Source organism: Fulvia fulva, chromosome 13, assembly GCF_020509005.1.
Source record: "Fulvia fulva chromosome 13, complete sequence".
Classification (NCBI taxonomy): Eukaryota; Fungi; Ascomycota; class Dothideomycetes; order Mycosphaerellales; family Mycosphaerellaceae; genus Fulvia; species Fulvia fulva.
This window is the reverse complement of record NC_063024.1, coordinates 1,761,491-1,787,944: the sequence shown is the minus strand read 5'-3', so window position 1 is coordinate 1,787,944 and position 26,454 is coordinate 1,761,491. Positions and strand designations below refer to the sequence as shown.

Here is a 26,454-nt window from a genome sequence, read left to right as displayed (position 1 = left end):
GGCAGCGTTCGGAGTGTGTCCTGCTTCTGCCGTCACACGCTGGCGGTCCATGACCACCACCATGACCGCCATGGTCTCCCCGAACAACGTGGCACAGGGGCTGGAGGCGTGCAAAGTGGCGCTTCCAGCTGGTAGCGATAGATCTGGCGCGAACCAGAGATGGAAGGTTCTGAAGTCAGCTTTGAGCTTAATCGCAGAAACCTTATATGCACTCTAAACCTTCTTCGGACGTTGCAGCTTGGCAGCACGCCACAGGGCATAGGAGCCGACGCCCGAAGATAAGGATGTTGTTGGCCAAAGATCGTGTCGACTGCATAAGGTGAGCATAGACGACTCATTAGCCGCGGTGGGTATGCCAAGGTACTAAGTGAAGACATGAAAAAAACTGGCGCCACATCCCTATGCACCACATCGCCTAAGACGCCCTGGGCTGTGACAGTGATACGCGGGCCTTAAGTCATGTCGTCTAGAAAGATCACAATCATGGCAACAAAGGCGCAAGCAATACAATGCATCACAACCGATTCCACTAGTCGAGTCTGCAAAATGAAGCGAGCCGTCACGTAGATCGCAGCATGACCCAATCGAGGTTTGGTCAGATCGAGATTCTGTCGGAATAGCTGTGTGCGCTCACGTTCTTGCGGTCGATAGCCTCTTCCAAGCACGCATGAATACGCGCTGAGGTTCTCGGTATGAAATTGCTTCTGTTGAGAGATTGGTGATCATCGAGCACAGTACCGCGAGCAGTTGCACAGCACGCCTTTTTCTATACAATGTGTATGTGTGAATCCAAATTTTGCCAACCCACTGATGAGTGAAACGTCCATAAGTAACTACGAGAAAAGAACATCGGCTCTAAAACAGTCTATTTGATCGTATTAATCTCCAAGAATCAAAATTCACTGCTGTGCCATGATTGATTCAGACATGAACGCCCTCAGTGCTCGCCGCCCATTGGCCGTCAGTGCCTTTCTTGTTGAGTCAGAGAAGGAAATGTAAATCTTTTACTCCAAATCGCCCAAGCCAGTGATGTTGGCGACACGGATGTTCCAGTCAGCGAAGACCATGTCCGCGCGTGGTGGCTGCCGTGCTTCTGCGCGCTTGCGGCGTGATGGATTGCCACGGCCACCTCCGAAGGTGTAAGTGCTTGTGCAGCTGGTGTATTTGACGCAAACCGGATGTCCATAGTAACGTTGATAAAAGCCGGCGGCACAGAACGACCCAGCTGCACATGAGCTATCGGTGGAGCAAGTGAAGTCAGGGTCGTCGGCTGGCGGATTGGCGTCGCAGACACGATTGCCAGTGCCGAACTGGTTGTCGCAATAGCATCCGCTGGAGCAGCCGCCTGCACCTGGAGCATTGTTGTTCTCGGAGAGATCAGAGTTGCAGTATGGTCTGCCGAGGTGTTAGTTAGGGTTGATGCCCGTTACGAGAGTTTGACTTACGCTCTGTTGCCTCCTGGTCCTGGGTTTGGTCGTCCAGTGGTTGTAGTAGTTGCCGTCGTGGACTGAGCGGTCGTAGTAGTTGGTGGCTGGGTTGTTGTAATTTCTTGGGTGGTAGTTGTTGGATTTTGACTGGTGGATTCTACGTCGGTTGTGGACGAGGCAATGTCACTTGTGGAGGAAGATCCATCGCTGGTGGATGCGTCCGTCGTGGACGAGGAGCTATCCTCTGTCGTGCTAGACGGGCCCTCTGTTGTGGACGAGGGGCTATCGCTTGTGGAGGAGTCTGTTGTGCTGGACGCAGCGTCTGTCGTAGACGAGGGGACGTCGCTCGTAGAGGAGTCTGTTGTGCTGGATGCAGCGTCTGTCGTAGACGAGGGGACGTCGCTCGTAGAAGAGTCTGTTGTGCTGGACGGGGCGTCTGTTGTTGAAGAGGAAGTATCGGTAGTTGAGGAGGTAACCTCTTCGGTTGTGGAGGAGACCGAGTCCGTGGTCGAGCTGGCTTCTGCAGTGGTAGTCGTCGTGACTGCTGGAGGTGAGACACAGTCGGCGATGAAGTTGCCAACTGAGTTGTCGTCCCCTGTGACTGCGTTCCTGATGAGCAGATAACTCTGAGCTTGAGTACCACCGTTGGACCAGAGATAAGCAAATCGATAAATCTCCCCTGCAGCAAGCAGTTTGGTCGTTGCTTGGACGGCGGTGTTGCTGTTGAAAACGAAAGTAACTGCAGCATCGGCGTTATCCTCTTCTGGTTCGACAGCGTTGTCCCCGAGCCACAGTCGCGCGAAGTTGTCGTTTCTACCGGAGTTCAGAGTGAAAGTGTATGTTCCCATAATTGGAGCCACAAACCAACCTCTTGCCAGTATAGACTTGGTAGCAAGATCAACTTGAGTTCCAGCAGAGTCAGGCAGAGTGACTACACCATTATTGCCGTTTGGCCAATTTGCACTGATCCATGCCATGTTGTTTAGTCCGCTGCCAGTCCCAGTCACAGGTTCCGTGAGAGCACCATTGGCACTGTACACGTTGGCTTGATCATTGTATAGAGTTTGATCCAGAACGGTGTAATCGAGACCTTGTGGATCGTATGGTCCAAGAAGGTTGGTGGAATCAGACACACAGGTTTGTATAGGACCAGCAGTCGTAGTAGATGATATTGAGTCGGTTGTGCTGGAGGCCGCATCGCTGGTGCTTGTCACATGGGCCGTTGTGGTCGTCACATCGGCCGTCGTGGTTGTCGTGAGTGGTGGGCCACAACTTCCAAGACCAATATTAGGAGAGGCACGCTTTCTTATGGGATCAAAACCAGAAATTTCGAACGGCTCACAGTTTCCAGAACACTATCGAAAGAGTCAATGTCCTGTCCAATCATATCATAATTACCCTCACTTACACATTCCGAGTCAAGCACGCAAGTATCTCCCTGGGGCGTGCATTCAGCGGGGGCTGTAGTAGTTGCTGTGGTCTCCAGTGTTGTGCTGGACGGTGTGTCCGTGGAAGAGGTCACATCACTGGTGGTCGTGGTGATCGCGGGTCCGCAAGTACCCTGGATGTCGATGATAGGGATGTCTCCATTCCTTTCAATGAGGCTTGGAGGGACACAGTTACCGGTGCACTATTAAAGGACTTAGCGTGCTGTTATTGAACAAAACTGCGGAGACTTACACAATCTGAGGATATGAAGCAACCCCCTCCCTCGCTGGCACACACAGCCGGGGTAGTAAATACGGGAGCGTCAGACGTTGTGCTGGTCACAACATCGGTAGTACTACTGGCATCAGTCGTGCTGCTGGGCTCCTCACTGGTAGTAATGAGTTCCGTAGTTGTTGTCGATGTTGGAGGATCTCTGCAAGTACCAAGGTTCCGCTTGCCAAGTCTATTCAACAGTGGAAGATCACAGAACCCACTGCACTTTTAATCAAGATCAGCACCAACCTCTATCATAACTGGAAATCAAAACACTTACACACTCATCGGATTGGTTGCATCTGACATCATTTATCTTGCATGTGGCTGGAGTCGTGGTCGTTGCAGGGGCATCCAACGTTGTGCTCGACGAGCCCACTTCTGATGTGCTCGCGTCTGTGGTTGATGAGCTGGCGTCGGAGGTGGTCCCGTCTGTGCTTGACGAAGGCGCGTCACCGGTGCTGGCTACCGTCGTTGTCACAGTGTCTTGACCAGTGGTGGTGGTGATGTCCAAGGTGGTCGTTGTAATTGCCACGGTAGAGGTGCTTGTTGGGGCGTTTGATGTGGTAACGATCGTGCAAGCTCCAGGCTCGGTCCCATAGGGGTCTTCATCACATTGCTCGGAAGCGAAGCATTGGTCGAAGTCCCAGAGGGTGGTAGGAGACGTTGCAGAGCTACGATATCCAAGGGTGTTCACATTGGTGTCGTAGCCCTGACATTGCTTGGTCACATCGTTGAACGAGAATGACAAACAGTAATCGTCCGCAAGGCATTTGTAGTAGCAGTCCTTGTAATCTCCAGAGCACGAAGTGAATGGTTCGCTCGACGCGTAGATGGCTGCTTGTGCGACAGTTCCTCGCATCGCGCAGCGAACACCGCTACGCCGGGGTGGTGTCTTGGCGATGGGACAATTTGGAGAGGTAGCTCTGCGGGTCAGATCCGACCTCAATACGGACCTCTTCTGACGGGTTCCATCTCGAGCGCCAGCGAATGCCACGGGCAACACGCTCAAGACGGCGGTGAGGGACACCAACGGCGATAACATCTTCGGCTTGGCGGGTCGTGTCGGTGTAGGGTGCTACCAAAGAAGATGACAGAGGAAGGTACAAGTGGTGATATATGATCGATGCCGCCTACAAGTCCCTGACACGGCCAATCCGAGTGGATCACAATTGTATCCAAGCACACTCCAATCGCCAGACTTCGAGAACGCCAGCCACAGTACACGCCAGATCGGACTGGCGGGACTCAGGCGAGTGATTCAAATTTCTGCTCACGCGCGGCAGTCTCAATGCGGCGCCACATTCTCCTGAAGGGGAAGAGGTCCTCAGCTAGGCACACAGCTCAGCCAGCCAGTGCTCTTAGACGAATCCGATACACCCGGTGCAGACTCGAGGTATGGCGAGACTGGCAAGATAGGCGACGTAGAAGATCACTCCACCATGTGCGATTCACGCACGAGGAAGGGGCGCTCGGGCTCCAAAAATGATCAGGCTCTCTGTTGCGATCCGTTCTCGCGCCGCTGCTATTACGTTGATCAGGTCACGGATGGAAGACTCTGCAAGCGATTGGCGATGCTGATATCCGTTCACGAAGGTTTCAGACGCGCTTGGCACAGATCTGCTGAGTCTTTTCGACGCTCTGCACCGAGCGATGGCCTTCAATTGACTAGCCCCGAGCTCAATGCGTTCGGTCGACCATGTAGCCGTGGCACCAGTCCCCCATGGCAGGATTTACCCCGAGAGCTGCAATGCGCGATACATGATCGCTGACACGAACGGATAGGCATTAGTGAGGTGACCAGGCTGTACGCCGGCTCTGAGAGCATGCCACGCTGTAAAGGGGCCTGGTTCCATTGAGCACGCGCGAGCCACGTCCTTGTGCTTGGACAATACGTGGCTCTGACACTGGTGGTGGACGGGAGGCGTCTGCACATCTGACTCCCTGGGGGGAGATACATATGGCGTCTGCGCTGACGCGCTCTAGAAGGGGCCTGATCATCAGCCAGCCATGAGTTTTACAGGGCTGGTCCAGGTTAGCAAGAGCACGTGGCTAGCCCCAGGTCTTTGCTTCGGAGTTTGGTTGCAAGATGTCTGGGGCTATAGCGGTAGCGAGGACCGAATTCATCCTTGCCAAGCTGTACTATGGAAACAAGTTGAGTAGCCGTGGCGCAGATCGTGCAGTCGCGCCTGATCCGATACCTAATGCGAGAAAAGGCTTCTAGCTGCATGGATGCGTTGAGCGAATCAAGTGCACCGACTGACTTGTCCTCTGATGAAAGTTGCTCGCTACACAGTGCGTGAAGCCCTGAGGGTAGATGGCTTATCTAGTGGGATTAGACTTGCAATTGCCTGTGAAGTATGCACTGCATACTATGCAGACCGAGACACCGGCAATGCCTCCGCGGATGGCCTTAGTCAGCCTCAAAATCACCGCATCTACTCCATCTTTCGTGCAATAAGAGATCTGGAGTGGTCTGCGTGGGGCCTTTATGTGCTGATTAGTGGCAACTCTTTCTGGCGTACGATTCTGCCATGAAGCCAGCAGAGCTACAGCCGTGATTGAGATTGATCTGCACGTGCACATACTCCGTCCATGATTGTGCACCTAGCTTGAACGCCCTGATCTTGTGATGTGCGCAAAGCGAGAGTTCGTCGCTTCGATCGATCTAGATGAAGTCAAGGGATCTGCGGGACGCCGGAAGCGGATCACAGCAGCTATCGTCCAGTGAGGTAGTAGTTCACCATCGGTCAACCAGTTCTTGTTACCTGGTGGCGATCAGCGATCGACAGCTGTCACGAAGCATCTCCTGGCATCACGGTGTGAGAGGTCACTGCAGCTGGGCTTGCAGCAAGTTGATGGTAACGAAACGCCAATGGCTTCGAATTGGGCGCAGGGCGACCACGCGTCTTCCACGCGCGAGGGGCACCCAGATGGAAGCGCTGGTCTGGTTCCGGAGGAAGTAGTAGCTCCCGAGTCAAGATGTAGGTTGAATAAGCTCAAGCCAGCCGCAACCGAGCCAGTGTCGAGCTCTGATCCGCCGAGCTCCGCTTTTCACGACTTTTGACCAGGAGGAGGCTGGCGATTCGAGGCAAGCCTCCGACAATGCTTGTGCTGCAGTTACAGCTCGGCACAGCCCTTTGCATAGAAAGTGGGCAAATCGAGACGACGGTATGGGGAGCTTGCTCGGTGCCAAGTCTCTAGCACGCCCCGTGCAAGCCCTGGCACGCAGACAGGTGAAGATTGCTGGTGCGCCACAATGCGCCCTCATCTCGTGCACGCTGCTGTGTTCCGAGACGAACAGTGTAGTGCCACATCCAGGCACTATGTCCGAGCACGTACCAGAAGAGAGCTCTCCCAACTGCCTTTGGTATCCATAGGAAGCTCACCAAATGGTCCCTTCCAAATGCAGAGCTCTGGTGCGATGTTGACCTCCCCATGCTTGTCAAGATCAGTCCAGCTGAGGTCTGACCTTCCGGCAGTTAAAGCAGAGCAAACTGCATTGGTGCAACTTTGCAGGCAAGCCGTCGGTGGGTGTTAGCACTACATTCACGTGCAGATACCCACGTCATTACATTCGCTGGGATAGTGAAGAGCCGTGGCTGCGACACTGCGGTACCGACATCGTGGCTGCCCCATCACCGCCGCTCATGACGGATGCAACTGAACGTTTGATAGTAGTACAAGCCCACATGATAGTCATAAGAGCCCGTTTCCAATCGTAGGGCGACCCGAGCTCACATGGCAGCCACAAACGCCTTGAGGTACACCTGACTCTAAAGTGCACACGGCGGCGCCGACACGATGGCACACGTGTGTTTTTCTGCGGACGCTCACCAGAATAGTTGCGATCTGAGTCCTGTGCGGAAGAATCCACATGGTGAACAGATGCCGGACTACAATATGCCAAGATGTAGATAGCATTGAGGACAAGCCACCGTGTGTTCAGCGCAAGCCCAGTGACTTCATGAAAGCTGCTGGATGCCGGAGCCTCTGTCGTATGCAAACTATTAGTGCATGTGCTCGAGTGTGATGATGCTCGACTGCCAGCTCGCGGGCGTGTCCTGGCCACCGTCCAAGTACGAGTGTGAGTTTGAGGCAGTGGCGAAATTCCGGGGGAATGAATCTCATGGTAGTCCATGAAAGGTGCATGCGCGCACCAGGCGATACCGCATGCGCTCCGAAAGAATCACACGAGAGTTCGTGATTTCCCTCAGACCATCGTCAAGGAGATACCGCTTGCTGACGAGATCTTTGAATTGATTCCGGAGAGGCTGTCTTTTCGGTCCTTCCAGCGGCCAGATACCAATCGAGAGGGTACCCGGAGCATGGCTTCAGCTCGTGATATGGCTCACCACCAGCAGTGACCCCAGTGGTGGAATGGATCTTCTCTCGGTGCTACAGAGGACGAGATCCCGACCGCACGTCACGTATCCTTGATCAGCGAATGGACGCCGACAAAGGCTAATTCCCGACATGCTACATCTGGCTGTCGGCTTGGTCCCTCTCGGGGTGCTTGCAGGTCTGAAGTAGACTACACAAGGTCTGATCTGGGCTCGACTGATTTGTCGAAGTGGACCGAATCAGTTATATCGAAATGGACGGCAGGCAGAGCTCTGAGGCGTAGAGGCAGGCTGGAGCCTCAGTTATCCATTATTGGAATCCGACGGTCTCTTCAAAGTCGAATGAAGAACGCATCTGAGGCTCCCGATCTCGTCTGATTTCCCATATCGTAAAGCTGGAGTGGTCTGGAATCATCGATAGCAGGAGTTCGCACTAATGTCACATCACCCGCATGAGCGATGCCATGAGATCTCCAGTGTCATCTGAGGGATCTGCGCAGCGATCTGCTATGCTCTCTTCGACCTTTGTTATCCATGATGTGCACCCGTTCGACGCTGGCACCTTCATCATGGGAAAGAGAACCGTCCGTCATGGCTTGTTACAGACCTCACTGAGCTCTCCCGGATGCCAGCAAGTCAGATGTCCGATACCACATCGAGGAAGGCCGAGAGCGGACCATGAGAAGGAGACAATCCGTGCTGGCGAGACCACATCGGCGCTGCTGCGCAGCCAGCAGCAAAGGCCAGCGGTGCATTTTGATGAGCGTCCGGTATATCGACTGATCTCGAGTCCATTGATGGGTATGGAACGGTGGTATCGATGAGACCGATGAACATGTGTTCGTTCTTGGAGACGGAGAAGAAGGTGGCAAATATGTGCAGTGGCTTGTGGCTGCGTCATGCGAGATCCGACGATCCGACGTTCCGACCCGGACCGACCGTTTCTCATCGTTCTTCCCGCTTCGCCAGTCATCCAACAAACAATGTGTTCGTCAAGTCTCATATGGCCTACGGATTACATCTTCATCCTGGTCTACGGCCTCAGTGGACTCATCGTGGTGTGCGCTACTGGCTGACCAGCCGGAGACGTATACTTGAAGCCTCTCAGGGACGCCGAGGGAACATATCCTGAATGACCCATGTTGAAGTACACCAGCACGGCAAGTTCCACAACTACAGCTGCATCTCCCAGCTTCAACAGGCTAGCCATACACGACGTTGGGGCCGTTCAAACGACATCCGGCATTCCAATCAACCTTTAGGCTTCAGCTGCGGTCCTCGCCGCGCATGCCTACGCTGCATCGCTATCACCATCCCCAGTTACAAGCACAGTCGTTTGCCTCGACTCTCTCGATGGGAACAATGTGCCAGTTTGTATCTCGCAGATGCATCGGACGATTCGGTCGGAAGAATATCGGATAACGATATCGGAGATCAAGTGATCAACGTGCTCTCTGGGGTGGAAGCACGACAACATCGGACGAACTGGAGTCTCCACAAGTTCGCTATTCGCAAGCTACCGACTGGAGAAGTTCTATGCCAAGCACAACAAGCAGCGCTTGACACAGTACGGAAGCTCGATGAGTTCACTGCCGATCGGCGACATTCTCAAAGCGAACTGCACGCCGAATTTCTGCTTACAGAGTGAGCTATCGTTCCAACAAGCGAGGTCACCACTATAGACGCTCGCCTTATGTTGTGGACACTTACCTCTTCAGGCAGTCATACAGACACGTGAAGCAATTGCGCAAAGCTAATTTGTGGCTTGCAATCCTTGGCATGAACAGCTCTCTCGGAGTATATATTGATGCGGCGAAGATCTACTCGAGGTACATGTCGAGCTATACAGCTAATGTCGAATAGTTCCAATGCGCGATATACGAATCCTCATGCGAGACATGGCTAGGCTCGGAGCTGGAGGCACTACATAAGACAGTAGACACCACATCACACCTGCACGCCAGGCCAGCAGCACCTGTCCTTCGCTTCAACATTCGCTCCCGGCTCCCCGGTCGTCAACAGCAGCCATGGTCCGCACAGCTCTCCTCTCAACCGGCTTCGCCGCCCTCGCAGCAGCAGCACCACTCTCCCTGGTCCAGCGTCAAGTCGAGTGCGCAACAGGCTTCTACATCATCGTAGCCCGCGGCTCCAACCAGCCAGAAGGCGAAGGAACCCCAGGTGAAGTCGGGAACTTGATCGAAGCACGAGTCTCCGGCTCGTACTCTGTAGCAGTCGACTATCCTGCAGCAATCATCTCGGCAGACTCAATCTACCCAACCAGCGTTGCAGACGGCCAGAACGACGTCACCCAGAAGATTGAGGACTACGTCGAGGCTTGCGGATCTGATAGCAAGATTGTGCTCGTCGGCTACTCGCAAGGTGGGAATGTGATGACCAATGTGTTGGCGGGAGGTGTTGCGAAGCCTGCGCCTATTGATAGCAAGTACAAGAGCAACAGTATGTTTTTTCCAATTTCGTGGTCGTTCAACCCTTACTAACACATCCCCCAGTCAAAGCCGTCGTCGTCTTCGGCGACCCAACCTTCTCCGAAGGCCAATCCTTCAACGAAGGCACATCCACAACCGACGGAATCTTCTCCCGCCGAGACGACGGCGATAGTCTGGAGTTATTGAACACCTACGCGTCAGTTCTGAAGAGCTACTGCGATGAAGGCGACCCGTACTGCTCCTCCGACAACGATTCGAGCGTACACAGCGCAACGGTCTCGAAGTATGCACAAGATGCTGCGGACTTTGCGGCGAGCAAGGCGTAAGGTAGAGAGGGGAATCTGATGGATTATGAAGGAATGGCTGGGGTATATTATGCTAGGTTAATCAAACCCGTTCTAATCGAGTATTCGTGCTTCTCATCGTCTCGTTCCACGGCCTGAGGTCTACCCTGTTGTTTAGAAGGCTGCCATCAACACTGCACCGATAGCCATCGCACCGGCGGCAGCAAGCGAGGCAACTGTCGATCCGGCACCGTTCTGGTTGTTGTTGTTGTTATCATCATCACTGTCGCTCGAACCACTAGTCGGCGACGTCTGCGCGTTGCCAGTAGTAAGCGTCACAATCACCACACTCTGCGACGTCGTAGTAGTCCCATCCTGAGTAACCGTCGCCATCGAAGTCGAAGTCGTCACAGACGGCGTACTCTGCGCACTCCCAGTGGCACTACCAGTTGGGTTAGGAAGACCACAGTCCTGTCTCAGGTCACGGATCTCTGTAATAACCATCAGCACTCCCTTCATCGCCAGCCACGCTACCGCATCACTCACCATCCTCATCATCACTCGAGTTCCTAATGCAAAGCTCACAGTTCGGGATGATGGTGTTGAAGTCGGCTGTGGTACAGATACAGTTCCTCTGATCATCATCGTCGTCGAACTGGTCCTCGCAGCGGTCTGAGGCTTGGACGACTGGGCGGCAGACGTCGTTGCATTGGGATGGGACGTCTTCTTGGTCGAGCCAGTCGGCGCAGGCGACGTTTGCTGTTGCGATGAGCGCGGTGGTCAGGATGGTCGTGTACTGCATTTTTGATGGTGTTGGTTGGTGAGTATTGGATCAGTTGCTGTTGTGGTTTGGCTGCTTGATTGACTGTGTCAAGTCTCTATCCCAACGACGCGGTACCATCCTCTTATACACCCATCATCCCTCGCCCCGCGGATCATCGAAATGCTTGGTACATCTATTCCTGTTCCTGTCACTTACCCCAACCGGCTTTGTCGCTGCAATGACAACACCGCTGCAGGCACGTCAGGTACATCAGTTACACAAAGCCTCGATTCTGCACCCACAGTCACAGCCACATTACGCAGTCCTCCGTCGTTTCGGGTGCGAACAAGCTTATCCAGACCGTAGAGAGTCCCGTCTCGTCCAGTCAGTTTGTCGAATCGACAATCCAGCGTCTTGGTATACACCGGCAAGACGGTCTTCATCCCGTCTCGGCGTGCCGATCTGGCTCGGCATGCATTGTTCCTCTGCCGAGAGCAATGCTGCGCCTCAGGCTCAAAGTGACTGCCTGGCGGCGATGATGTGGCCTGCATGCACCTCTGCGCTGGAACACTGAATCTGAAACGTAGTGTCGTGCATGTGCTGCATGGATGAGACACACCTTTCGGGAGAAAATTCAGGCTGAGCTCAACGAGAACACTGCCGCCCTTCATCTTCTCCTCGAATAATCCGTTAGACTCTGCGTAGATCTGGTGGAGGTTCAATCTTGAACCTGAAAGGTAAGTCGAAGAAAGAAAGGGATGCCAAAATGACCGAGAACAAAACACATGTGGTATCTTTCACTGCTCTGTAGTTGTACATCCGAGCGCCCAACTAGCCGCTCAGAAGCACAGTCATGGCTAGAAATACAGCATAACACGGACCGCTTCCTTCTAGTCCTCTTCCTGATACGACAGCTTACGCATCTCTCCCAGTCGATGTCTCGCAGCGCTCAGAGCGTTCTCGAGCTGTAAGATTTCGACCTGTAATCATCATGTTAGCGATTGAATCTGAACAGTAGCATAGACAATGCTGCCTTTCTCGAAGCATAAGACGTGACTTACCTGTTGCTCCATCTGCTTGATCTTGAAATCATGCCCGCTGAGCGCCGCATAATCCACATCCTCGCCGTTCTCCTTGTTCTTGCTCTCGATGATCTTCTGGACTTGCTTGACGAGGCTTCTGCAAGCGTTGGTCACAGCCTTGCTGCATTCCTCTAATCGCTCCTGGGTCTTGGACATAAAGCTGGCCTTTACTCGAGATGCGGCGACAAGCTGTGCGGTCGAGGCAGCGACGTCGTTGGAGGCCACAATGAGCTGCTCGGGTGAGTTGCGGCCACTGATGACTCCGTCGGCTGTCTCGATAAGGGTGTTAGTTGAAGTCGCTACAGCCTTGGCAGCAGAAATGAGACCCTCAGTCCAGCGGTTGTTCTTCTTGTAGAACTGGGTTTTGCTCATACTTGAGCCACGGCCCTGGTTAACGATCTCCTGCTGTGATGCTGTTGCAGCCTTGATGAGCTTAGCAATGGCGTTTGTGACTGCGATAGCGGCTTCAAGGATCGAATCATGGATCTTGAGCTCGTATGTTGAGTAGCCCTCACGAGACTTGTTCATGAGCTTGGCCAGCCGCTCTGTAGCTGCATCGATAGCCTTGGCGGCGTTCATCATCTCGCGATCGACAATCTCGCCTAGATCACCAGTCTGCGAAGTGACCTTCGACTTCGGCGCAAATGCATCTGCGATCTTGGAAAGGTTGTTGAGTGCGACCTGGACCTCGTTATTCTTGTTGATCACAACGTCAGTCTTCTGGAGATCCTCCAGTCCATCAAGTCGGTATGACATGATGCCACGGAAGAACGCAACAGTCTCAGACGCTGATCGTCGGGCAGCATTGACGAGCTGGTCGCTCTTCTTGTCGTCGCTTGCAAATCGAGTCAGACCCTTCGTGTTCGATAGCACATCCGCGATCGCGTTCGAGAACTGGTGGACCGTGCGAATGACATCTGCATGTCCGCCCGAAGGACCATCAGCGATGAAGTTGTTGAAGGCGGTGCTGAACTCCATGGCAGTGCTTTGTGCCTTCTCGATCTGCGATAGCACATATGGACCACTAGCGTTCTGGTTACCGGCCTGCATGGAGCTGTCAAGCTCGTAGAGGGCATCGTCCACTCGTTGCACACCAGCCTGAAGCACTGAATCGATGATGTCGTTGATCTTCTTGATGTTCTCGAGAAGCATGACGTCGATCTGCTCGTCCATCGCTGGTCCGTTCGCGCCTCCGCCGTTCTTGTAGTCGTTGAGTTCCAGAAGAGCCTCGTCAAGACTGGACTTGTAGATCTCAAGCTCCTCTTCCTTCTCACGGAGTTGTCGTTCGAGATCAGAGCTGCCCTCGCCGAGCCTCATCTGCATGTCGTCCAGCGCGCGGGTCTTGTTGCGCAGTGCCTCTTCAAGATCGGCAATCTCCCGGTTGTGCCTTGACAGCATAGACGACAACTCGCTGCCCTTTGCACGGTCTGCATTATCAGCCCTGTCGAGAGCCATGCGCAGCTCACGCTTCAGCTTCTCAAGCTCATCGCGGTGCCCGCCAGTGGTCCTGTCCTTGTCGTGCAGTGCTCGGTCTCGTTCGCGAATCATATCGGCTAATTCGAGATTCTTCGTCTTGAGCTCGCGTTGCAGCTTCTCACGCTGGTCGATCGCTTCCTGTGCTGACGCAGCCTTGAGCTGGACTCCCTTGAACTTCTGCAGCAGCTCCAGATGTTCGTGTCGCAACTGGCTGTACAGCTTGGCAAGCGCTTCGTATTTCGTCCGCCATGTGTTGACTTGCTCTTGAAGTGCCCGAATCTGATCGTCCTTGCTCTGTGTCTGCGATTGGAAGTTTTGGTTCAAGGCTGCTAGCTCACCTTCGAGAGCCTTCATGCGCTGGTCGTACTGCTGCAGCATAAGCTGATCACGCTCATACTGTGCGCGCGCGTTGAGATTCTCCCGCTCAAGCTCGGCCATGCGACCCTGCGACTGCTGGTTGTACTGATCTCGCTGTAGCTGTTCGAGCTGTAATCTTTGTTGTTCCGCCTGCAAGCGCTGCTGCTCCTCAAAGTCACGCTGTGCTTGTTGTGCCTGTAGCTGCTGCAAACGCTGAGCCTCCTCCCACTGCTGCTGTAGTCTCCGCTGCTCCGCCTCGTATTCCTCTTGCTGCCGCGCCTGCTCATTCTTCCAGAACTCGTTGATCGGCTCGGGATCGGTCGATACTTGAGGCGGTGGGGTGTCGCGAGGCTTCGTTACGGGCTCGTTCTTCGGTCTCGCGGGCAATGCAGGTGCATTCTCGTCGTCCTGTAGGAGATTCGGAGGATCCTGTGGGAGCTTTGGAATCGTGATGAGCGATGTCAGGTAACGCAGATTCGAGCACTCGTAGTAGAATCGAACAAGCCTGTAGTGTTGCGCGTCGTATCTGTCACTCCCACGTTAGCTATCGCAGATGTTCGCTTTGAACACGCTTTCTCGGCGTGGAAAAGCTTACCGTCCTCGAAGCGGCGAAAGCGCTTCATCGTCTCCAAGTGTGGTATGCATAGCACGAAGCATGCTCGTGATAAACTTGTAGATTCCATAGCTCTCCTGCACTAACGGCACCAAAGCACTAATTCGGCACTCGTTGTTGCTACCACCACTGAAGTTGGCGAAGACTAGCTTCTGGAAGCTGTCGATTTGATCTTGGAGAGTCATCAGCTCGGAAATCGTCTCATAGCCCTCGTTCGGATCATTAATCGATGTGAGTGAGATGTATTCCTGTAGCGCGTCAGCCATTAGCCATCCCCGTCCGTATCAATGCCAGCTGAGCGACCGATCGACCCACCTCGTACTCGAACAGCCCATTGAACTCTGGGTGATCCCGATGAAACTTGAGCTTCGAGACCAGGAAGAATATGTATTCCTGAATCAACGGGCTGTATCCTCGTACTCCCTGCGAGCCCATGCCTCCAACGAGCCCGCGCGACAGTCCCTCCAACCAACTGACATGTTGCTGTGCCTCTTTCAGAGCTATGGGATGCCCCTCCTGAAGCACCTTATGAACGGTATACAGCGCTTTAAACGTCTGCACCTCATCCGCTTGTATGGGCTGCACCTTCACGCCGTTCCAAAAGCTTGCGCTGTTCTTATGGTCCCATGTGTAGACAATACACGCGCGCACGTGCTTTCTCTTTGGCGCAGTCTCCTCGATGGAAGTGGCCTTCTTGATGTGCATGGCCAGGTCGGCCTCGGTTTTGGTGAGATCGACATTGCGCGTGGCCTGGCTGTACATGCTGCCGGTGTTCTTGGGGGCACGTCCAGTGGACTGGTGGACGGAGAAGGGTGCGGTCGCCAGTTTGATCTCGAGTTGTGGAGGTGATGCTGAGGAGTGGGTCGGGTATGGGGCGGTCGTTGCAAGGCAGCAGCGATTGAGATTGGTCAAAATCCTGGTCGAATGCTTGCATGTGCTCGTGGCAGTGCTAAATTGGTAATAGCTCCCGCCGCCTTCCACGCGGCTGGGAGAGAGCTTCGTCGTCACCGCTCTGGGCGCGCTGACTGAGCCACGCGCCACCGCCACCACCACCACCACCACTTCATCTCAACAACAATGACATTTTCTGAGCATCGCAATCGCATCCCCCGCATCAATAATCGATACACACACTCGAGCGCCGGTGGCTTAAAGCTCGCTGTTACGACCTATCGGTCTGGAAAACGTCACACGGCGCTATCACCACTTTCACCTCATCTCACCTACATCGACCTCTTCTGAGCACTACAGCGGCATCTGTCACATCAATGATCGATAGGCAGACTCGAGCGTCAAAGATTTATGGCTTATCGTCCACCGCTCGCCAGTCTACGGGAGGTCTGCGGGATCATGCAAGATCAAAGACTGGAATATGCTCAACGACTCGGATCTTGTATACATATGTTCTCCGCCACGCTTCGAGGCTACGACCGTTGCTTGGTCTCTCGAGCGGAAGAATCATGGCATTGCCCAACGGCAGTCTGGCGAGACGATATGATGCTCGACCTTGGTAAGCTGTGAGCTCTCCTTCGACTTCTCCTGTCAGTCAGTGCTATTTCTTCTCTTTGTGAAAGGAAATGCCGAGGTCCTTGATGGCAATCATCGAGGATCTGACGCTCCGAGACAATCAACGATCACCTTAGCAGTATCACGCTACCTGATAGAAAAAATTGACCCAGTCCGTCGGTACACTCATCTCGAAGTCTCCGAAAGGTAAGCACGGATTCCCTCGAGGCCTTTTCCGCTGCTACGCTGAACATTTTCTGTTAAATGCATCAACATTCTATAGGAATGAATAACATGATGTTCGCGCCATTGCAGCCACAAAGCGAATTCGGCAAACGACTGCTCGCCAACTCAGAAGCACAGGCAGGTTCAGAGAGGAACGATATCTCGACGACTTGCCAGCTTTCGCCTCTGAGATCAAGCAGCCGCAAAGCAGGCAGACCACGCCCACTGACCCTCCTAGATCTTCCTGGTGAACTACGAAACCGGATATGGGCTTACAGCTGCGGCTACCTGCAGCTCGACCTGCGCTGCATGATGACTACAGCGGAGCGCATAGCCCAGGCCTGCCCTGAAGTGCGGACTGAGCTGCAGAGCATGTACTACGAGAACCATATATTCATGTTCAACCTGCGCAATCTCCAAATAGGCCGTCGCGTGCCCACGTGGCGGACCTGGATGGCAGGGATACAGAACGAGGTGAGTGCTCAGCCTTGGGATTACGCTCGGCGAATTTGTCGACAATTTTGGAGCGCATATTGACGACTCAAAGGACGCAAGCCGCCTCAAAAATCTCGTCTTCTACTTCCCCGACTTCATGCTCAAGGCATCTATCACTCCAGCTCCTCTAGCCAAGGACAAAAAGCTTCGAGTGGACTTCGATTTCCGCCCCAATGAAACTGACTCAATAAATCGACCATATCCGCCGTGGCTCAAGCACGCGGCAGACTCTCGCTTGGACGTGCTGTCTGAGCATCTCTGTGCCTTTGGCAATATGGATGGCCGTCTTGGAAGATGGGGCGTCGATCGTATTGCGAAGATAGCATTTGGGATGGTCGCGTGGATGCATCTGGGGCGTATACGGCACGACTACCCGATACTGTATGCGCAACTTGAGGACGATGAGCTCACGTACGAGGAAGAGATGTTGCGGCATGGTTGGACTTGTGGGCAGTGTGAGTGGGCTTGTGAGATGACGGGAGTCTTGGATGCATGATGCAGAGTTCCGCATGGTGAAGATGGATTTTTGGATGAAGCTTCACGGTGTCACAGTCCTGCGTCCCGCGGAGTCGACACACGCTCTACCAGGTATACCTTCAAAAGCAGCATCGAAAACGAGAGCCGGACTGCTCTGACAAGCCGTCATATTCTCCTGCAGCTCGATCAAGTCCCATCGTAACCTTGCACAATGCCGACATGCATCGCACCCCTGGAAAACTCCTGTCCGTGCAGCATCCGAAACGCCCTAGTCACCTCCACTTCATCCGCCAGCTTGACCAACACATACATACAGCACTTGTCCGTGCTGTCCATAGCCATCTTGATCTTCATATCGCCGTGAAAGTTGGCGACACTGTGCAGGAACTCACGGATAAGCGTAGACGAAGGCTCGCCGATATACGACACAGCATCGGGGATGAATGGCTGAGAGCCCAACAGGCCTTCCCAACCACCCGATAGCAGGATCCAGCCGCTGTAATGACCGATGATGGTATCATCCTGCGGGTAGAAGACTTCTTGCACTGACACCTTTTGGCCTCCGATCATCATGCCATCCATTCTGACCGCTTCATTGGCATCCGTCTGGTCCTTGAAATCGACCACGGCTGTTCCTCCCTTGACGTCCGTTGTAGTTGTAGAAGAGATACGATGGGTAGACAGTTTGGTGCGAGGGAATCGCATCAATTGCGTCTTCGATCTGTTGTTCAGTGATAGACATGGGCAGATATTCCACATCAAAATCGCTGGAAGCTCTGGTGTGCGTCGGCTCATTCGGGTGGTGTATGTCTCGATCTTGTTGATGCGGCATTCCAGAGTTCGTTGCTTGAATGTCGTAGGTACCCACAGTGGTACACCGACATCGGAGTCATCGCCAAGAACTAGATCGAGGCGCTCGTCGGTCTTCTTGATCTGGTCTCTCATCGAGATAATGGCACGGGTATGTCTCGATCTGGTCTTGTCGTGGGCAGCGGAGATCGCCTGGGCTTGTGCTTGAGCTACCATAGCCTCTTTGCAACCCGTCTCGGCGTTGTTGTGTGCTGTGTCAATTTGCTGCTGCAGACCATTGAGCCGGTCGTGCCAGTGTGTCGCATTTGAGGGCGCAAAAGCGCTGGTGAACAGCGTAGTCCCTGGTTCCTTCGATTCTGCCTCTCTCAATCTCTTACCCTGCTGATTGAGGGTGTTGCAAAGTATGTCGATCTCGACTTTGGCCGTCGATGCATCCGTCTTTGCTTGTTCCGCGTCATCGACAGCCTTGTTGAGCACTTTCTCGATTCGCTTGTTCTTGTCCGCAGTAGCCTGGACCTGGACCTGCAGACTTTGGAACTGCTCGTCCCACGGTGACTGATCTTGGGAAGCCACGGCTTTTGGTCCCTTTCGCTCAAGCTCCTTGAGCTTCTTGCCCTGTTTCTCGTCATCTTTGCGTAAAGTCTCATTCTCCAGCTTTGTTGCCTCCATCTTTCTGGTCGCCTCTTCGGCTTGAGTGGTGGCGGCCTTGACGTCTTTCTCGAGTCGCTCATTCCGGGTCATCATCTGCGCGAACTGGTGCTGGAGCTCTTGCACTCGCGTGTTGAGCGTCTTCGACTTGCCACCAAGTGGCACAGTTGTGCCCGCGCCACTGGTCATACCGGGTAGATCGTTGCTCCTTGATGCGCGCGTAGCTACCAGCTTCAGCAGACTGTCGTTAAGTCTGTCGACCTCGCCGAGTAGCTTGGTGAGCTTCGGGAGCTGAGCGGTGCGGTTGTCTTTATGGCTGCCCTCCTAGCAACACAAGTCTGTCAGTGATGAATTCACGGCTTCGTGGTGGCAGATACTCACCTCATGGAAATCGCCGAACCCGCCCTTCAGGCGCTCCTGCACGTTCCTCGCGAGTGCGTTCAGAGCTTCAACGTCGATACCGCCCAAGCTGATAGTGTTGTCGGCAGTGTATGCGTGATGTTCAAGAGCAGATGGCTGTTCCTGGTTTGCGTCAGACGTTGGTGCGATGTACACCTTGTGACAACTTGGGGGGGGGGGGGGGCGACAAGCTTGAGATGTAAGTGCAGCTGAGACGAAAGTCTCAAACGGCCGGGAAGTGCCGAACGCGCTAAGGGCAAACGGCGTTTCAGCTTCCGGCATGTGATTGTGGCGTCCAGGGTCCTCTGCCCGCAGAAGAGTCCTTACAAGGACTAGAAAGTACTCAGAAATGTAACATGAAAAGAGGCTCCTCAATTGAAGTCGTGGTATTTGGGTTTTCATTCGTACCGCCTTCGCTGCTACGCTACACATAGAACCCCCTGTTCAGAACCATCATGCGCATGTCTACGAGTCAAGCAATCACCACTTGCAACATCCACCCTGTAAACTCTCCCCAGTACACTTCTACTCATCAAACAAACTCAACCCTCATTTCCCACCAGCACCAGCCGACGCCTCCTTAGCAAAAAGCTCTTGCGGGCTACGAGGGTTGGTAAGTGCCAGGATGTTCATCAGCTTTCCGTCTATCTTTGTAGCCCTCTGCGCCAAAGCGTTCGAGACACTTCTCGCGTCCTTGAAGTGCAGGATGAAAGCAGTAGTTCCGCCCTTCTGCTTGATCACCTGAGAGCTGATGATAGGTCCGCTGCTTGCTTGGAAGTAATCGACGACTAATGCCTGAGTGACGTCTTTGGGCAAGTCGCTGACCATGACTCCGTACTTCTTGTTATCCTGTTGTGGAGTGGAGTTGGTACTGAGGGAAGTGATGTTGTCCTTGATGTTGTCGACCTGGGACTGTAGAGAGCTCAGAGTCTCCTCGTTGGTGTGCTGATAAACCTGTACATCTTGGATGTCGCTAGCGAACCGGGTGCATTTGCCTTCCAGCGCCTTCACAGCCTCTTCTTGCTTGGCGATTTGAGCTGCGATAGTCGAAGAGACTGCGTTCGCCGCCTCCGCCTTGTTGGCTTCGATGGTAGCTGAGGTCGTTCTGTTCAGCGCTGTCTCCGCTTTGGTTGCAGCAGTCTGTGCAGTACTTGAAGCAGTCTCCGCCTCGATGGCGACTGTGTCCACCTTGCCTTGTAGATCTTGAACTTGTCGACTAACACTGGCACACTTTGCGTCCGATTTCTTGATAGCCTCGGTGTTTGCGAGCGCCTGCGCCTGCGCCTTGGCAGCTTTGTTCGCGGCAGCATCGGCTCTGCTGTGGGCGGAGTCGGCCTTGCTGTTTGCAGACTGAGTACTGGCTTCGACATCACGAACGCGGCTGACGAACCCGTCATATCTGGCTTCCAGGGATTGCATCACTCGGTCTTGCTTGGCACGATAGGTATCTCGCGAAGCGGAGGCATTGTTGACAACAGTGCGCACGCCATCAGCCTTCTCTGCTGCGGCGTCGGCCTTGCTGGAGGCCTGTCCGACTTGCATTTGTAGGGCTTCGAATCGGTCCGTCACTTCCTTCGCCTTGCTCGATGCAGTCTGGACCTGATCTTGTAGACCTTGGACCTTCTCCTCGAGACGCTGGTGCTCTGGAGGGGGAAGCGCAGCCTTGCGTCCGACCTCTTTCAGTTTGCCCTCCAGGCGCGCAATGTCCTTTCGCAAGCTTTCATTTTCCAACTCGGTCGCTTCGGAGTGCTTGTGTGCGGTCTCGGCTTTGATCGCAGCATCTTTGACCTTCTGCTCCATGTCTGTGTTCTTCTCGTTGAGCTTATCAAGACGCTCGAGCACCACTTGCAGTTGCGCAGCGGTGGCCTTGCCGCCAGGTGCACTGCCCACACTGTTGTAGCCGGTCATATTGTTCGCGCTGGAGTGAGTCGAAGCGTGGTCAAGCTTGCGCAGGTTGGTATTGACCTCTTCCACCTGCTCCACGAGATGAAGCAGCTTGGGCATCTGCAGGTGTCTGATATCGCCGCGACTGCCGTCTTCGTAGTAATCGCCGAAACCTCCTTTCAGTCGCGCTTTCACACCCTCCGCCAGCGCGTTCAGCTTCTCCAGATCACCGCCGAGTAAGTTGTTGTTGGCGTCCGGGGTGGACTCGGAGCTCTGCTTCTGGTCCGACATCTGGCTATTGCTGATGCGATGTATGTGCAGATGCGTCGCCTTTTGTGGTGGTCGGAGATGTGCGATGTGAGCAGTCGAAAGGATGAAGGTGGAACGGAAGATTCTGGCGTTGTAGATTTGGGGCACGGACGCAAACATGTATCGGCACGTGCCCTGATCTTGCAGGTGAATGCTTCGCTGATCACTGTACCTTCCGTTCACGTTCACTCCTCAATTGTCTCGATACACTCGCGGTATTCTTCAACACACTTTGCGCCGCATGCCTTCACCCCAGTGCTATTCTCCCTTCGTGATCTTCAAGTATGCCCTCGCGCACAATACCCGGCCCGGTCACAAAACCCAACGTTCCTAATCGCACGATAGTCAGGTCCAACGGCGTAATAGCCTGTTCTGCTTCCGTCTTAAATGACTCCAACCCTCACGTTGCACCCGTCGACGACCTTCTTGTCGAAAACTCTGACTGCCTTTGCCACGTAGGCTTCGTCCATCAAATTCAGCCAATATCATGCTACGGACAGGCTCCAGATCCGACCACTGGAACATGAACTTGATACTGGGACCCTTCACGCCTTGAGGAACCAGGTTTCTCCGAAGGAACTCCTCTGCGTGGGAAAGGGTGTAGGATCTGCTGAAGCCAGATATGAGGACTCTGGTATTGCCCGGCGGGAGCATGTCTAGATCACTATACAGGATCTCCTCAACGCCGTAGGTGTGGCCGCGAATGTCGGTGCCGTGGTATTGTATGGCTTCAAGAGCTGCATCTGGATCCTCGAAGGTGAGGACGACTGTTCCGCCGAATCGAGATGGTGAAAGGAGCTGCCCGAAATGCATGTATCTGCTAGGGCCGATCAACGCTTGGAAGTACCTCCAGACGGTGTCGGGCTCTTTGATGTTTGTAATCAGTACTTGACTGAAGCTCGGCCGCGGCGATACTGGTTGGCGACTTTGCTCTTCTACACGTGAGACACGGTCTCCAAGGGGTTGAGAGAGCGATTCAGCATGCTCAGACCCATGCTCAGGAAGCGACATAGTGCCTTTGCGGCCGAGCTCCTTTACCTTCTTCTCCAGCCGTGTGACATCCTTGCGCAACGTCTCGTTCTCAACTTCTGTGGCATCAGATTCCTTTTTAGCACCCTGTGCCTAGTGTGGAGAGCTGTTAGTGCTTGTCCTTTCCCAAGGTTCCAGGGTATCACCTGGGATCCACCGAGGTGCCCACCTGCGCGAGCGCATCTTTCACTCTGAGCTCCATCGTCTCGTTCTGCTCTACGATCTTGTCGAGACGATCCTGGACCGTCTGTAATTGGGCATTCGTTGCCTCAGCCTTGGTGGATTTGGTAGGAGTGGCAGGCACATAGTCGGCCATGTCGTCTGATTCTTTCAAGAGATTGGAAGTGCTGTGGAGTTTGTTGATATTCGTATTAAGTTGCTCTACCTTCTCGACGAGTTGCAAGAGCTTTGGTATCTGCAAGTGTCTAATGTCTCCGCGACTACCCTCCTAGGACATGTTAGTATGGCTGTGTAGCGACTGTGGAGATTTCTCATACGCATCTTCACATACCTCACAGTAGTCTCCAAATCCCCCAGTCAGACGCTTTTGTACGTCGGCGGCAAGCTCGTTAAGTTCCTTGAGTTCAGCGACCAGTTTGATGTTTGCAGGTCTTTCGCTTCCGTCAAGATCTGACATCGGGCCTGCAGTCTTTAATGATGTTGCAAGTATTGGTAGAGAGAGACTGACCCCTGCTGGAGGCATATAAATGCCAACAAAGCCCAGCTCGATTGTCTCACATTCCAATTCTAGAAATAGCTTTCGGCGAGACAGTCAGAGGTCAGCGACACCTCGAGAGGCATCTAAGGCTGTCGTTCTGCCTCAGTCACTCGATGGAGGCAATCTGTCCATCGTTGAGAGCATCCTGCCACGGCCCCCACGGACACTTGGGCAAACTCCCCGCCTCAATATCAGCCACAAACTCATCCAGAGCAGGATCATACTCCGTCAGCCACGCATCCGAGAAGAGGTCCGAATCGAGCATCATTTCATCGATCATACCCACGGATGGGTCGTTCTGGAAGGGATTGTCGGGGCTCTCGATTTGTTCGCTGCCGCGAGGTGGGTGGGTGACGTTGTGGTTGGATCAAGGTGTACTGTAGGCGTCTTCAGCTTTCGGTGCGGTGCTGTTTAGGTGTTCTGAATCGGTGGCGTAAGGCGTTGAATCCGCGGTTTCTTGGGCATCCAGGAGCCCCTTCCAGACATGCAGGAACACTCTCGGGATCTGTCGTCCGTGCTCGCCAACCGCCTTCGACAAGTGATTCGCTATGAGAGTATGAATGCTCCGCACATCTTCCTCAATCCCATGGCGCCTCTGGCCAACCTTGAGGCCATTCATCGCATACACTGCTCGAGCCAGCAACACAGTGGGACATCCGCCGAGCGCTTCGGGCGTGATTGCCAGTACGGCGTGCAAAACCCCTCGACAAGCATCGTGATATGGCTGCACAGCTCGGCGCAGGATGGCGTTACTGTCGCCTCCGTGGGTCTCGTCGTCCGGTGCACTGTCATCGCCTCCGGTGAATGGGTAGGCCACCAGTTTCGAAAGGTCATGATGGAAGTGCACGGGAACTTCGTACAGCTTCGCTTTGCAATATTGGAAGTGAACAAACAGCAATTCGTTCATTATGCCAGGCTGCAGCTCCTTCTGCCAGTTTTCGAGGCGGATGTGGAGCCGGTACACATTCGCGGCCACATCCGAGCTCATGGCTAGGAAGGACTCACGGCTGTATTGTTGATTCGGTGTGACACTTTGGACATCTTCCGCGATCATCTCGAGCCGGATCCAAGCTAGCAGTCGTCTGTCGTTCGTGGTCTCTGCTCGCTTGCTGAATGCATCCAGTGCCACGCGTACAGCAGGCGTGAGGCCGAACATGTTGTCTCGGCGGAGACTGATCGCTACACTGGATGCCGATAGATACACGACCAGCGTTGTCCGTAGCTCTTGCATGTCTGCCGTCGCTTCCGACTCTTCCCGACGACTTCGAGACTGACCCTTGCCAGTGCCACCTAGGCCAAGCTGTAATGCCATTGTTGCGGCGATGTGAATCCATTGGTAGAAGTTTACATTCTCGAAGTTGTCGGGGACCCACAGCCATGACTCCATGACCAGTATTGCCTGCACCAGTTCGAGACTACGATCGCCTTCGATCACTGCTTTCTGTGCCAGCCGTTTGATCAGCTCGGAGTGAAGTTGTCCAAACAACTGAGGATCCCCTGCATTGCTGGCAGCGGTAATCATGGCGAGCAATAGCGATGGTCTGAAAATTGCCAAGCTTTCGAAGGTGTCGTGGTCTTCCAGCTGCACGACTGGCAATCGGTCGATAGTACGCTTCCTGAATTGTGAGAGTAGCCCTCTCGCTTGCTGCGCGTTGATGATATCTGGCACAATGCCAGGTATTGTGCATGTTGAATCGTGACTGTCCTGTTGGAAGGTCGTAGATGAAGGAGTTCTGCTGACAGAGAAGTCTTCTTTCGATGACACTGACGGTCGACCACCGGAACTCCCTGAGGAGTGTGAGATTGGCGTCAAAGGTTCCTGGAAGACAAACCGTCTCTGCGCAGTGAGATCAACAGCCGGTGATGAAGCCCCGCCTGCATGAGACAGCAATTCCTTCACTTTCTGCAGCTCATGTTCAAGGTGTGCCACTCGTGTATCTGTCCGTGGCTTGCGGCGCCTGATGGCCCTGGGCACGTCATCGCATATGCTATTACTGCTGCGACATCGTGTACACTTGTCATCGTCGTCGTTTCGAATGCATTTGAGCTTGGACTGTCGACATCTCGGGCACGAGGCGTTCAGGACCGGGGTCTTCTGCTGTTCCTGAGTTTCCGGCATTGGGGGCCATCTCTGTGGGTCATTGTCCCCGGGTCGAGCGCGATGTCAAATGCTTATACAGGCACGAAAGTAGCAATGTCGCCGAGGTGAAGGATCGCACTTCGTCATGCTGATCTAGGGTCGACGAGCAGCGAAGAGCGAGCGCAGTTCAGCTGAAGATTTCCAGACTTGGCTTGTCTCAATCAGGAAAGTTCGGAGCTGAAGAAGTGGCCGAAAGCCCGTGCCAAGTGGGAATAGAGTAGCAGAGCGTATATGAAGAGCGAGCTTGCGGAAGTTTCGCTGGTATTGACTAATGGCTGCTCGCCCAGCATCCATCGCTAGTAGTCCGACGTAACGTGGTCGCGCTTGCCCACTAGTCGCAGAGCTGCTGCGGTTCCTTGGCGTGCTGTCAGCTCCAGGAGCTTCACGCGCTCGTGTCTCACACGTGCTATCGTAGCAAAGACGTTGATGGTCCATGTGGGCTGTGCAAAGTCATCGCCCATACGTTCCTTGACACACTTCAGTCCCAATCACTGTCGTCGTGCTCCGCTGTCGCCTTCTTCGGCTGACTCTGGAATATACTCCTCTTGGGCGCGTCCTCGTCGCCATCTTCGTCCTTCCTCTTCAACCTCGAGTCGTTGTGCTGCAGTGCGCCCAGCCCAAGCAGGATCTTCTCCATATCTTGCAGACTCGTCTTGGTTCCGTTGAGCTCTTTCAATGTCACAAGCTGTCTCTTGATCTCCCCATCCTTGTAGATCAGAAGCGTAGGTGTGTTTCGATCCGGATATCCTTCAATGCATAAGTGGGCTTGCATCTGGCAGAACTTGACGTCGCCGAACTTCTTGGCCAACTCTCGCCAGGCTTCGATCATGAGCTGTGACTCGACGTTTGTTCCGGATGAAGAGGTGAGAAGAACGAGCACGAAGGCTTTGCTGGACTCTTCGGTGACCTCTTTCGAATAGTCTGGCTTCTGCACGGGGTAGACGTGGTTGTACACACTTGCTGTCTGCAGCTCTGCCATTTCGTCCATGCGCTTCTGGCGATACGACTCCAGAAACGCTTCGTCCTCGGCATCTTCGAGCTCGTCCAGTCCGTCCAGATCTTTGCCTTCCAGTCTGTGCTCGTGTGCCAATTCGCGTGCCTGGATGAGTGCTTCCTCGATCTGTGGTGTTGGTGAAGGCGGCTTCTCCGGGATGACTCCATGTTTGCGGAGGATGTCGTTCCTGCGTGCAAGACTCAGCATAGCTGTATACGGAGAGAGAACGTGGTCTGTTCGGTGAAAGACATGAGATGCCGCCTACCATTCTGTGTCGGCGTTGGGGTCGTCCACAGGGACGTTGACAGGCATGTTGCCCATCATGGA

General features: G+C 54.0%; 10 protein-coding genes across 10 annotated transcripts; 2 read left to right on the top strand and 8 right to left on the bottom strand.

Moving 5' to 3' along the window:
• Positions 1–1,004: 1,004 nt before the first annotated feature.
• CLAFUR5_14582 (uncharacterized protein) lies at positions 1,005–4,173 on the bottom strand (the record flags this gene model as incomplete). The annotated part of the gene is made up of 5 exons (XM_047913730.1): positions 1,005–1,395; positions 1,446–2,782; positions 2,836–3,057; positions 3,108–3,353; positions 3,409–4,173. 5 exons carry the CDS (start codon positions 4,171–4,173, stop codon positions 1,005–1,007), a joined length of 2,961 nt encoding a protein of 986 aa, XP_047769224.1.
• Positions 4,174–9,498: 5,325 nt separating this feature from the next.
• CLAFUR5_14581 (Acetylxylan esterase 2) lies at positions 9,499–10,244 on the top strand (the record flags this gene model as incomplete). Its single annotated transcript, XM_047913729.1, has 2 exons — positions 9,499–9,928; positions 9,982–10,244. The coding sequence occupies 2 exons, from the start codon at positions 9,499–9,501 to the stop codon at positions 10,242–10,244; spliced, it is 693 nt and encodes a 230-aa protein (XP_047769227.1).
• A 132-nt stretch (positions 10,245–10,376) lies between these two features.
• Positions 10,377–11,004, bottom strand: CLAFUR5_14580 (uncharacterized protein; the record flags this gene model as incomplete). The annotated part of the gene is made up of 2 exons (XM_047913728.1): positions 10,377–10,693; positions 10,749–11,004. The coding sequence occupies 2 exons, from the start codon at positions 11,002–11,004 to the stop codon at positions 10,377–10,379; spliced, it is 573 nt and encodes a 190-aa protein (XP_047769226.1).
• An 851-nt stretch (positions 11,005–11,855) lies between these two features.
• Positions 11,856–15,255, bottom strand: CLAFUR5_14579 (Endocytosis protein end4; the record flags this gene model as incomplete). Its single annotated transcript, XM_047913727.1, has 4 exons — positions 11,856–11,945; positions 12,027–14,406; positions 14,476–14,741; positions 14,809–15,255. 4 exons carry the CDS (start codon positions 15,253–15,255, stop codon positions 11,856–11,858), a joined length of 3,183 nt encoding a protein of 1,060 aa, XP_047769616.1.
• Positions 15,256–16,284: 1,029 nt separating this feature from the next.
• CLAFUR5_14578 (uncharacterized protein) lies at positions 16,285–17,215 on the top strand (the record flags this gene model as incomplete). Its single annotated transcript, XM_047913726.1, has 2 exons — positions 16,285–16,698; positions 16,772–17,215. 2 exons carry the CDS (start codon positions 16,285–16,287, stop codon positions 17,213–17,215), a joined length of 858 nt encoding a protein of 285 aa, XP_047769617.1.
• Positions 17,216–17,382: 167 nt separating this feature from the next.
• On the bottom strand, positions 17,383–19,335 carry CLAFUR5_14577 (uncharacterized protein; the record flags this gene model as incomplete). The annotated part of the gene is made up of 2 exons (XM_047913725.1): positions 17,383–18,978; positions 19,036–19,335. The coding sequence occupies 2 exons, from the start codon at positions 19,333–19,335 to the stop codon at positions 17,383–17,385; spliced, it is 1,896 nt and encodes a 631-aa protein (XP_047769419.1).
• Positions 19,336–19,602: 267 nt separating this feature from the next.
• On the bottom strand, positions 19,603–21,228 carry CLAFUR5_14576 (uncharacterized protein; the record flags this gene model as incomplete). The annotated part of the gene is made up of 1 exon (XM_047913724.1): positions 19,603–21,228. The coding sequence occupies one exon, from the start codon at positions 21,226–21,228 to the stop codon at positions 19,603–19,605; it is 1,626 nt and encodes a 541-aa protein (XP_047769403.1).
• Positions 21,229–21,591: 363 nt separating this feature from the next.
• On the bottom strand, positions 21,592–22,978 carry CLAFUR5_14575 (uncharacterized protein; the record flags this gene model as incomplete). Its single annotated transcript, XM_047913723.1, has 3 exons — positions 21,592–22,368; positions 22,445–22,723; positions 22,787–22,978. The coding sequence occupies 3 exons, from the start codon at positions 22,976–22,978 to the stop codon at positions 21,592–21,594; spliced, it is 1,248 nt and encodes a 415-aa protein (XP_047769406.1).
• Positions 22,979–23,360: 382 nt separating this feature from the next.
• Positions 23,361–24,515, bottom strand: CLAFUR5_14574 (uncharacterized protein; the record flags this gene model as incomplete). The annotated part of the gene is made up of 1 exon (XM_047913722.1): positions 23,361–24,515. One exon carries the CDS (start codon positions 24,513–24,515, stop codon positions 23,361–23,363), a length of 1,155 nt encoding a protein of 384 aa, XP_047769626.1.
• Positions 24,516–25,611: 1,096 nt separating this feature from the next.
• CLAFUR5_14573 (Phosducin-like protein 2) lies at positions 25,612–26,451 on the bottom strand (the record flags this gene model as incomplete). Its single annotated transcript, XM_047913721.1, has 2 exons — positions 25,612–26,314; positions 26,393–26,451. The coding sequence occupies 2 exons, from the start codon at positions 26,449–26,451 to the stop codon at positions 25,612–25,614; spliced, it is 762 nt and encodes a 253-aa protein (XP_047769415.1).
• Between the last annotated feature and the right edge of the window lie 3 nt (positions 26,452–26,454).